General features: G+C 45.7%; 1 protein-coding gene and 1 pseudogene across 1 annotated transcript; one reads left to right on the top strand and one right to left on the bottom strand.

Annotated features, from left to right (window-relative positions):
* Nucleotides 1-2,005: 2,005 nt before the first annotated feature.
* Nucleotides 2,006-2,476, top strand: LOC127755835 (uncharacterized; annotated as a pseudogene).
* A 999-nt stretch (nucleotides 2,477-3,475) lies between these two features.
* LOC127755213 (coniferyl alcohol acyltransferase-like) lies at nucleotides 3,476-5,155 on the bottom strand. Its single transcript, XM_052280873.1, has one exon. The coding sequence runs from the start codon at nucleotides 5,042-5,044 to the stop codon at nucleotides 3,638-3,640; it is 1,407 nt and encodes a 468-aa protein (XP_052136833.1). The 5' UTR covers nucleotides 5,045-5,155; the 3' UTR covers nucleotides 3,476-3,637.
* Nucleotides 5,156-12,371: the final 7,216 nt, after the last annotated feature.

Genomic DNA, 12,371 nt, shown 5'->3' on the forward strand with positions numbered 1-12,371 from the left:
CGGCGGGACTGGAGCGAGGCGGCCGCGCGGCAGGCGGCCGTGCGGCGGCCGGTGGGGCCGCACCCGTCGGCGGCGGGCAGGCGGCCGGTGGGGCCGCTCCCGGCGGCAGTGGCAGCCCGCATTGTTTTTTTTAATTATTTGTGATTTCACTAAGATGTACTTTTGAATGGATAATTTTGTGATTCATTGCACATTTGTGTGGATCTGTGATGTATTTGATTTGTTTGTAATTTTTATAGGATTTGTGATGTATTTGATTTGTGTGTATAAGTAACTTTGATTTGTGGTTTGGGGGTTTGATTTGGGATATGTATCCCACTTGATTTGGGAGAAAATAGAAAAGAAAAAGGGGACCATCTCACTGCCGCAACCCTCTCTTTAGTCCCGGTTGGTAACACCAACCGGGACTAAAGATCCCCTTTCTTTAGTCCCGGTTGGTGTTACTAACCGGGACTAAAGATCGATTTTTAGTTACGGGTATTTGAACCGGGATTAAAGATAGTGATCTTTAGTCTCGGATTGATAATCCCAGTTTGAACCGGGACTGTAGGGGGGTTGTGAACCGAGACTAAAAAACACTTCTCCACCAGTGATTGGTTTAACCATAAACTAACCTATTTTATACTAATACCATTCTTCAATTTAATTTCAGAACTTGGCCAAAATAATATGAATTTTATTTTTTTTTCAATCAGATGTGCCTTAACTTTAACAAAATTAACTACACGTCACTATGCTTTCAACAGCCAGGGGCCTTTAAGCTCTTGGCCGTCGTTGAATAATGCCAAATAATTGAGGTTTTTTTACTGCCACAGAAGGGAAACATATGCAACACCGCATGCCTTGCTTCTCTATTGGAATGTTATATAAACTTTTATCCACACTAAGATATTGTAGTTTTTTTATGCTAATTAAAATATTATAAACTAGTAACTACGCGTGATTAATTGGCTCTGTGATAATATGAGATTTTCTACCAAAAAGACTACGTAGATGGTTCGCCGGTTGGCATCTGATGCATTATGCGTGCATAACCTAACTACTCACTCCCTCTCGCAAGACAAGCTCAGGTCCTCTCGTTTGATTAGCGCCATAGTTGGAAACACATGACAGTTGTAACCCGTTTTCTTCTTAAAATGAAACATCTTTTATATAAAACATCGGTATTGGTCTGACAGTTCGGAAAAAAAAAATCTAGCAAAACACAGTAGAGGGCTCCTACCTGGTCTAATAGGATAATCTTTTCTTTGTTTTGGTTGGATAAACACAAAAACTGGATGTAGTATCTCGTTAACAGGGTTTCTCGTGCAAAACGTCACACAAAGTTAAATTATTCTGCACGGCAAAATATATTATCGGACATAAAGCCAACTTCCACAAAATATTTAACGCAACGAGCCAAGCCGTGTCGAGCGGAGCTAGTAATGAGTCGAGCACGGCTCACGCACAACACGGCTCGACTGGTGTCGAGCACGTGTTAGCCTGGTCTGACCGTTGGCCATGCCTGACTCTGCCTCAACACGATGGGCTGGCCTAGCACGACACGGTCCAATGATCAAGAAAAATAGAGTACGGACACAAACTGGACTTATCAACCATATAAGTACAGGCCAAAGAGTCGAGGGACACAGAATAGACTTATACCAGCCATATAGGATCCGCATAGGAGCACAGTGAGCTTTCGTACCTTCGAGCTTGTCCGGCATGGCACGAACCTTATTAGGCCGGACAAACACGGTCCGATCCGAGGTGTAGATCAGGCCGTGCTGACCCGACTACTCTCGGGCCCGGGCCGGGCAGCCCATTTTACCATCTATATTCTGGTTTTGCCGTTGCACTCACCACATTGGTCCGCTGGACCGCGACGTGGCGCCACCTAAGGTACGTACGCAGGCCAGCCTCCCAACTGCTGCTCTTCGTCTAGCTCGCGATAGAGCTAATTAACGAGTTAGCCCCTAATTGCTATACAAGCTAGTGTACCTCGAAATTGATCGATTCGATCGCCATGGCGCCTGAGGCTGCTGTTCCGCCCGCCGGCGAGGACCTGACCATCCGCGTCGTGAGCCGCCGCCTCGTCAAGGCCTCCGACGCCACCATCCAGCCGCACGTCGCCACCGTCTCCAACCTTGATCTCTACTTCAACAACTACCAGGCCTGCATGGCCTGCCTCTACCCCCAACAACCTCCCCGTCGCCGCCGTCGTCGCCGCCTTCGAGGCCGGCCTCCCGTCGTTGCGCGCTCAACCACTTCTACCCTCTCGCCGGCCGGATCGTCGTCGACCCTGTCTCCAGCCTCCCGGCGCTGCACTGCCACAACCAGGGCGCGGAGCTCGTCGTCGGCGAGGTCGACGCCGCGCTGGGCAGCCTGGACTTCGCTGAGGAGGATCATGCTGCCGTACCCGAACGATGTGATGCTGTCTGCGCAGCTGCTGCGCTTCTCCTGCGGATTTAATATACTTCCTTCAGTCTTATTTTAATTGATATTTTAGACTATCTTATAAAATATATCTTTAATCTTATTTTTTTATTATAATATATACAATAAATAAATACATGTTTACTTTTATTATGTTATAGTGCTTTGAAAGACAAATTTATATATGTTGTTTTAGTTTTTTAAACTAAATATTTTTGAAGTTATTGATGGTGAAATTTATAAAAGTTTTGATCTCAACCTTATTCAAAACGTAGAAGTAATAAGTTAGACATAAGGTTACCTTAATTTTTTTCTCCCCTCTCCTTTTGTTTTAATATGCATTTAATACATATTTTTAAAAAACATATGTAAAGCTAGCTCATAAGAGCCAACAATCTACTTTTATTTATCTCTTTTCCATGCAATTATATATTGTGTTATAACGCGTTACTATTATCATTGCTCTAATGCGACTAGCTAGCGTTGCCAGAATCATTGGTTTCATACGCCAACAGCCGAAGGGAACAACAATTAATGAATGATGAGCTGTAAAAAGCGCATCCACACCACAAACAATATAATTAACGGCATAAAGTACTTAACTTCTACTACTCCCACCAATTTTTAATACACAATACCGTTAACTTTTTCATGCGTTTAACCATGCATTTATCTTATCTTAAAAAATTAATATAAATATGTAAATTATAGATTAAGATTATAGTTTCTTTACGAACAAAACAAAGATATAACAAAATAAATGATAACTATATATATGTATTTAAATCTCTACTATTATAAAAATTGAAGATATTTTTACCGGTATTTTGGTAAGTCGTCCGTGTATGAGTCGGTTTTTAAGTTCATTTACTTTTGAAAATACATATCCGTATTTGAGTTGGTTTTTAAGATCATTCATTTTTATAATACGGAAGAAATCATATAAGAAATCTGTTTAAAAAAAACTCACATGCTAACTTGAGATGATCGAACTCCTAACTGTAGCTCATGATTTTCTAAAATAGATATATCCAAGGGAACTCCCACAGTAAATTTAATCTTAACTAAACCATATAACAATATTAATATTAAAATAGACTTTACTCGTTACAACGTACAGACATTTTTTCTAGTAAGACAAAAGTTAAATATCATGTTCAAATCAACGATTAATTAAAAACGACACACGAGAGAGCGAATTAAGGCGTGCCTAGCAAGTGAATTAGACGAAGCCGAGGTACGCCGCCGTGAGAGGCTTGAAGATGCGGTGGTCGTCGGACTCCAGCGCCGCCGCCAGCCGCGGCCATATGTAGGCGCTCACCAGCCACGACCCGTCGTCTCCCGGCCGCGCTCCGACGGCCAGCGTCCCGGAGCTCACCCTCCCGTTCTCCCACACGGGCATGGCCAGCGTCGCCTCGCCGAACCCGAAGTCGGTGTCCAGCGGGAACGACGCGAACACCGTCTGGTTTACCGTCGGCGAGCCCAGCCCGAGCGCGCTCGCCTCCATCATCTTCTCCGCCTTGTGCTCCTCCACCCAGTCCACGAGCTCCTGCACGTACGCGTCGTAGTCGATCGACGCGATGGCCTCCCGCGCCATGGCCGCCACCTCCGCCAGCGGCCTCTCCAGGATCTCCTCCACGGCCGCCTCGCCGAGGGCGTACGCCGTCATGTTGCCGAAGAAGCTGTGCATCGCCGGGACCAGCGCGGGCGACGCCACCCGCCGCCGCGCGTCCACCCACCACCCCATCCGGCACCGCTCCTCGGGCACGCGCGACGCCGCCACCACGCCGGCGAGCGCCTTCCACAGGAACGCCGACACCGCCTGCACCCGCGACGCGCGCCGCTGCCCGGTGCTCGCCATGTCGCGCAGCCGGGCGACGTCGCCGGCCTCGATGTAGTAGAGCCGCTCCACGAAGCTGTCCTGCGTTGTCAGGACGTTCACCAGCCGGCTGCTGTCGTGGTAGGCCGCGAACGTGGCGCGGACAGCGGCGCCGTACGACGGCGGGCTGCGGGGGCGGAACACCGACCGGTCGTGGTTGATGACAACCCCGTCGGCGATCCTCCCCGTCCGCGCCAGCTCCGACCACATCCTGACGACCATGGAGATGCCGTGGCCGTCGTTGGGGAGGTGGTTGTTGCCCCACACGACGGAGAAGCCGCCGCAGGCGAACCGCAGCAGCTGCACGGACAGCATCACGTCGTCGGGGTACGGCAGCAAGATCCTCCTCAGCGACCCGTCCATCCCGGCGAAGTTCAGGCTGCCCAGCGCGGCGTCGACCTCGCCGACGACGAGCTCCGCACCCTGGTTGTGGCAGTGCAGCTCGGGGAGGCGGGAGACAGGGTCGACGACGATCCGGCCGGCGAGGGGGTAGAAGTGGTTGAGCAGCGACGGGAGGCCGGCCTCGAAGGCGGCGACGACGGCGTCGAAGCTGCCGGCGACGCCGGCCACGGGGAGGTTGCTGGGGTAGAGGCAGACCATGGAGGCCTGGTAGTTGTTGAAGTAGAGGTCAAGGTTGGAGACGGTGGCGACGTGCGGCTGGATGGTGGCGTCGGAGGCCTTGACGAGGCGGCGGCTCACGACGCGGATGGTCAGGTCCTCGCCGGCGGGAACAGCAGCCTCAGGCGCCATGGCGATCGATAGATTTAGACGTAGCTTGTAGCCTTGTAGCACGCTAGCTAGTAATTACTCTGCTTGAGCTCTTGTCTCCCCTGAAGAACACGAACAACAAATGGAGGGCTATATAAAGGTAGACTAGTTAGGGGGAAACTATTTTTGATCCTCAAGGAATTGTCCCCTCGTTTTATTTTTAAAAACTATCTGCACGGTTATAAAAAATCCTCGAAAAAATTGATAACACTCATATAACATACACACACCACTTAATAAAGTATTACTCTTAGATCCGAACTCAACTCACACATCGAGATATAAAAAATAGAGACAAATTCATCGTATGAATTAATTGCAACCTATTATTTACACCCAAATTTATAAATTTTCTTTTTGTTTCTCATCAATGTGTAGGTCAAACTTGAACATAATTTTTGGTAGACAGATAGGTGTCATTATAATCTATATTGTCAATTTATTAAAGATTTTCTCTCGGCTATTTGCATTAGATTTCAAAGAAAAAGATACACAAATTGATATTCCCTCAAGGGATTAGAATCCAGTCCCCTAGTTAAGTTGCAGCTGACAATGTCACTGTAGCCAGGCCTAGAGTCCATGAAAATGGTAGGGTTTTATATAGCTACAAGTAATTGATCTAACTGTACAAATATAGGTAAGATCCTCCGTGGATGCAGAGGCTGGATTTCAATTCATACCTTTTTTAAGAAAAGAAAAGTATTAGTAGAATCGTTAGTTTGATGGTCTATGGCTCTCACACTATGTGGAACTCTACAAGCTATATTGTGTTTTTCCATAACTCTCATGGGGACTTGGGGTCATACAGAGCTCTGGCAAAGTCTTGTCGAGAGAGACGATTCATGTACTAGGGCATCCTTGGACTGAATTAGAAGCCATCAGAACAGACACATAAACTAAATCTGAAGAAATTGGAGTAGATCTGAAAATTTCAGCTGGTTCGAAAACACCCGATATAACGAGATTTAGCGGGATATATATATTGCTACATGTCCAGTAATCTTAGCAGGATTCTCATCCATCACCGTGAGATCCTAGCTATTAAATAGTATTACCTCCGTTCCGAAGAATAAGAATTACTATATTGTTTAGCAAATAGTTAGATGAAAGATTTCATTTAAGTCACATTAATTGTCAATTTTTAAAATTCAAATTACTTACATTTCTTCTCCAAGTATCTGGTTGTTGGCTTTTCCAATAATTGAAATGATAGGAACCATGACAACCGATGCATGAATGATTATATTATGATACAAAATTTCAATCGGAGGTAGTAAATGCTAGACGTTGACGATATGATATATATGAGGCTGATGCTTACACGAGGGACAGCTATTACATCTCCTACTATAATCTTGTGTGCCAAACGTTTCGCATTTTGTATCTCAGCATGATAGATGCACCTGTTGGTAGACATTTAGAATTTGTTTTGGATTCTGTATACCTGTAGCTGGCCTATTTTTTTAGTAGTAGTTTTTAGTGGCTGAGCTAGGAGGAATCTTGGCATACTGGGATGGTAAGGTTTTATTTGAAGTTGCTACTAATTAAATAATTAATTTTATAAATCTATCTATCTATCTATTATATATTAAAGAGTAAATTGCATCCAAGGTACATGAACTAGTCAGGTGGTTGTAATTTAGTGTACGGATTTGCAAAATGCTCATTTTGGTGCATGAGCTTGTTTGGTGCGTGCAAAGAAAGGCGAAAAGAACATTACATGGATAATCTTATTGATTTAGGGGCTGATTAGGATATTATGTAAACATATATTTGAGAAGGTTGCTATTAGCCATACACCTCTTCAATAAAAACATAGAATAGGATATAGTGAACGTAGAAAAATATATGAAAAAATGAGCAATGGTTAGAGATATATCACATTCATCATTTCCATGATGAAGGAAAAAAGCAGACCAAAATTATAAATATTTTATGCCTTATGCGTACTCATTACACATACACGTCAAATAGTCAACATCAGCTTTGTCAAATTAACATTGCAAGCTATTTTGGTCCTCGTTCGTACGAACTAGACAAGTTCGTGTACTGAAACGAGCATTTTACAAGTTTATGTACTAAATTGCACCCACCTAACAAGTTTGTGTACCATCAATATAATTTACTCCATATTAAAAGTCCATTAAACTTCCTATAACCGCTCTCGAGTCGCCAAGTGGCATCCTATAAATACTCTCGAGTCGCCATAGTGGCATTCTAACAAATATGAGAAATCCAACCATTGATTTTCATTTAAATTGGTGGACCAATTATTTTTAGATCGTTAGACCTATTTGATGACAAAAACCACATCCGGAACCTCCCCTTTACAAAAAAAAAACCACATCCAGAACCTCCCCTTTACAAACAAAGGAACGTATGTAATGTGTAATATACGCACGTACTTCCTTCCCGTTCCTTCGCGAGGGGGTGACGCGGTTGCCAACACACCCACCATAGTTTACGAAGCCGGAGTATACGGAGCCAAGTCACCGAGAGATCTCATCGAATACATCGACAACGATCTTGTCGGTGTCATCAATTTCGTCTACTTCTATTGTAATCTGTGGTTTTCCGTCATCAATCTCATATAAACTGGACTAGGGCTATCACATGATAAGGGGCCTGAACCAGTATAATCCTTGTCTTCTGTTTGCTTGATGTCATTTTACGTAGATCCTCGTTTCAACGTACCCTAATACCCAACTCATCCGGTCCGTGAGTATCACTCGTCGACAAATGATAATTACATAATTTTTTAATAAGACGAATGGTTAAACATTGGTCAAAAAATCAACAACGTCATATATTAAAATACGGAGGGAGTATATAAACTTGTAAAATAAATGAACTAAACTTATTAAGAGCGTGTGAATCAAATTTGAAATGATATATTATGCTTGTAATTATGTGGAGTTAGAGACTATATCAGGTGCATGTAAAGGGCATGAGACATGTTCTATATGCAAATAATCTATTTTATTTATATTGTTGTTTCCTATCTGTATAATAAAGGAAAAAGTACGAATTACCCCGAGCTATCGCGGTCGTCCGAATTATCCCCCTGAACCATAAAACTGGACATTCTTCACCCCCAACTAGGCAAACCGGACGAATTACCCCCCTTGACCGAATCCGCGGTGGTTTTGGTATACGTGGCGTACACGTGGCAGTCCAGTCAGCAATTTTTTTCTAAAAAAATTGTGAGACCCTCCTGTCATAGTGTCATACCTCTCCGTCCTCTCTCTATCTTCACTCTTTCTCTCTCTCTCTCTCTTCCACGGGCATCGCAAGGGCGAGAGGTGGGCGGCGGCGTGAGGGCGGTGGATGGCGGCGCGGGGACGAGCGGCACTGGCGGAGGATGACTAGCTACTGATTTCTAGGCGAGGTCGGCGCCGTCGAGGACGAGCGGCACGCCGGCGACCACGGAGGTGAGGACGGTGACCAGGGCGACTGCAGTGGGCGGGGCTGTGCCACCTCCCGCTCGCCCGCGGCGCTCGCCTCGCCCACCTAGCTGCGCCCGTCCCCTCGTGCCGCCGTCCACGGCCATCCCGCGCGCCCTACGGCGTGCAACGGGCGAGGCGGGGGCGCCCGCCGCCGTTCGCCTCGCCGCCGCGCTCGCCTCCTCCGCCGCCACTCGCCACCCAGCCGCCGCTCGCTCCTGCCCCCTGCGCCGCCCTTCCTCGCTGCAGCCACCGCCGCCGCCGCCAAATGCAGATGGCGACGTGCTGGCGCACGGGGATGGAGGCGCGGAGCATGGGTGTCCTCCTTGGCCACGACGGCGACGCCGACGCGGAGGCCGTCTTGGCGGCACCTTCCTCGATAGCCACGACCGCCGCCGTGGCGGCCGACACGGCGAAGCTCCCCTCCCTCGCCGCCGCCTCGCCTCATCCCCCGCCACCGCTCCGTGTCGCCCCTTGCGCCGCCCTTCGTCACTGCCGCCGCCGCCAGATGCAGACGGCGACGCGCTGGCGCCCGGGGATGGCGGCCGACACGGCGAAGCTCCCCTTCTTCCTCACCGCCGCCGCCGCCAGATGCAGACGGCGACGCGCTGGCGCACGGGGATGGCGGCCAACACGGTGAAGCTCCCCTTCTTCCTCGCCGCCGCCTCGCCTCATCCCCCGCCGCTGCCACTCCGTGTCACCACCTGCGCCGCCCTTCCTCGCTGCTGCCTCGCCTCCTCTACCGCCTGCCGCCGTGGTGCCATGCGCGTTCAGAGAGTGAGAGGAGAGAGAGAAGAAGAGTGAGAGAGAGAGGGGAACAGTGTTACAGGGGTATGATAGGTGGGTCCCACATTTTTTTAATAACTAAAATGCTGACTGGACTGCCATGTAGACCAAAACCACCGCGGATTCGGTCGAGGGGGTAATTCGTCCAGTTTGCCTAGTTGGGGGTGAAGAATGTCCAGTTTTATGGTTCAGAGGTGTAATTCGGACGACCGCGATAGTTCGGTGGGGTAATTCGTACTTTCTCCTCTAATAAACATTACTTATTATATGACTGATTGATCATATGCATATCTACTTAATATTATCTTGAAATAGGAGCCTACATAACACCTAATCAACGGCTATGGTGATTTACAAGTTAATATACTAATAAATTGTATACACCTCAAAAGTTTGTATACCAGCTATGCAATTTACACTAAAGATCTCGATGTTTTAGTACCGGTTAAAAAAGCCGGTAATACATACCAAGTAAAAAATATGTGGAATGTACAATTCACACTTAAGTTCTCTCAGTTTAGCCCTCACGCGCGTTTCCATCCCACCTACTATATACATCTAACTTGGATAGATATGCTTTTTTTAACAAACCCTACAACATCTTTATTACCGGTTAGTAACTAACAAATATCATTAGTCCGGGTTAATGTTACTAACCGGGACTTAAAAATCCTCTAACATTAGTCTCGGTTGGTGTTACAAATTGGTATTAAAGATGTATTTTAAGTACCGGTTTACCTACTGTTACTAAAAATGTTTATAGGGATTTGGACTTTTAGAATCGGTACTAAAACATCTTTAGTACCGGTTCTTAATCTAGACGAAATACTTGTGATTTTGGGTACAACGATAAAAGATCAGTTCTCCAGTAGTGTTACTCTAATTATTTGTAGGTTTATTTATTATATAAAAATAGCAGAAAAAACAATAATTTCTAAAGAAACTTAGGAGTTCTTTTCCGCTTGAGCCAACTAAAAGTTGAAAACTTTGATATCAAAAGTCGAAAAAGTTCATTCAAACTTTGAAACTCTCAATTCAAAATTTTTAAAAGAACTCCCAAAATTTGAAAGTTCAATCAAAATTTTAAAAAACAATACTCAAATTTGGAAGCTTGCAAGCGTTGCATAATTCACCCACTAAATACTTCACGGAAGGCACCGCTTGTCACCTGATTAGGGTGTGTTGAACCCCTCCTCCCTAGCACGCAAAACGAGGTTTGTTTTATTGCATGATTAATTAAGTATTAACTATTTTTTAAAAAATAGATTAATATGATTTTTTTTAAAAAAACTTTCATATAGAAAGTTTTTTCATAAACCACACCGTTTAAGAGTTTGAAAAGCATGCGCGCGAAAACGAGAGAGGTGGGTTGGGAAAATGGGGAAAGAACAGTAGCAAATAATCCGGTTCAAACGATGATTAGGGCACCCGCAATGGTTATCTATTGGCTCTCTATAAGAGATCCATGTCAGCATATTTTCCTACTTGAAAGAGATTAAATGAAGAGAGAGCAAAGCTATCTACTAACCTGGAGATAGTCTATAGAGAAAAATGAGGCAATGCATTAGAGAGCTATAGATACCGATGTAGACATACTATTGAGGCGGCTTACTATTAATCTAGTTTATTACTGAGATATACATGTTTTATAGAGAGCACCTTACTTTACCCTTGTGGGTGTTCTTACGCTAGCTCCCAGATTCTTGCTAGTCTGTTTAAAAAAGAAAAAAAGGTCTTGCTAGTCACTAGTGGCCGGGTCGCGGGATGGCACGGGCCGTGATTGTCGCGTCGTCGAAGTCTTGCACGCATCTCCGCGCCACGCATCACGCATCTTCCACCACGGTACAAGTATTTTTTTCGTAATTCTTTTATAACCATGAAATATATAACTGTAAAAACCTTAAATATAATGTACAGTATATTTTTCAAACTCCATCGGCAGCACAAGGAGCATGGGGCGCGCGACAACATTTGCAAATTAAGACCATAGAGCATGGGGTTCATCAATAACGCGAGAGGGTCTCCCAGCACAACCCGCATGCTCGGTCTCCACCTCTAGGTCCTCGTCGGATTTTGAATTTCGATTTGGTGCGAAATTTTGCTCATTTCAGTTCTACCGAAATTCCTGAAATTTTGGGATTTTCCAACACTTTTCGCCCGAATTTTTTTTTGAAATTTTGGTACAATTTAACTAAATTTTGATCAAATTCATAACAAATTGAGAAATGCCAAGCATTTCCGCTGAGATAATCACTTGCGGGGTGGGTGGGTGTGGGGGGAGGTCCGAAATTGCAATCCCTAAGTCATCGTACTGTAGCTGCGGCGGTCATCCTCGTCACCCTCATCATCATCTCTATTGTGGTTCGCCGTGGGGGATTGAGGTTGGGGGAGAAGGATCTAGCCGTCCTTATCGCCCTCACCATCTGCATCTGCCACTATGGAGGATTGGGGTCCGAGTAGAAAGATCCCGTTCGAAACAACGGGGACATGATGCCGGTATATAACATTTCTGTTGTAAAAAAACTGCAAAGGAGAAGTATCCATTAATTGGCAGGCTGAAAAAAAAGAGCAAGAGGTAAAAATATAGGGCAAAAGACCTAATATATAAATAGGGAAGTTTCTCATCTTTTTTAGCTAGCTTTTAGGATAGAAAAGACTCTTTATGATTCTATAATTGATATTAAGTCGGACTAGTTCATTATTTAAGGCCTGAGGGACAAATTAAGAGGCATGAGGCATGTAGAATATCATTAAACATACTGTTTGCTCAGGACATCGAGGCAGGTGTACTATCTCCATTCATGGGCTAAATTATCAATTCTAGCCCACATGACATAACTCTACATAACTACCCGCCTAGCTTCCTTGCTGATCTCAATCAAAAATTCTAATTGTGGTGTCCCTGGCTGTTAATTCTTTTCTGTAGCCATCAATCATCCTTTTCATGGACACGAGCGCCGCAAGAGGCGATGGCAATGGCGGCGGCGGCGGCGAACCCCACGTTCTTGTCGTGCCGTTCCCGGCGCAAGGCCACATGATCGCACCTGGACCTCGCGGCGCTGCTCGCCACGCGCGGCGGG

Source organism: Oryza glaberrima, chromosome 11, assembly GCF_000147395.1.
Source record: "Oryza glaberrima chromosome 11, OglaRS2, whole genome shotgun sequence".
NCBI lineage: Eukaryota > Viridiplantae > Streptophyta > Magnoliopsida > Poales > Poaceae > Oryza > Oryza glaberrima.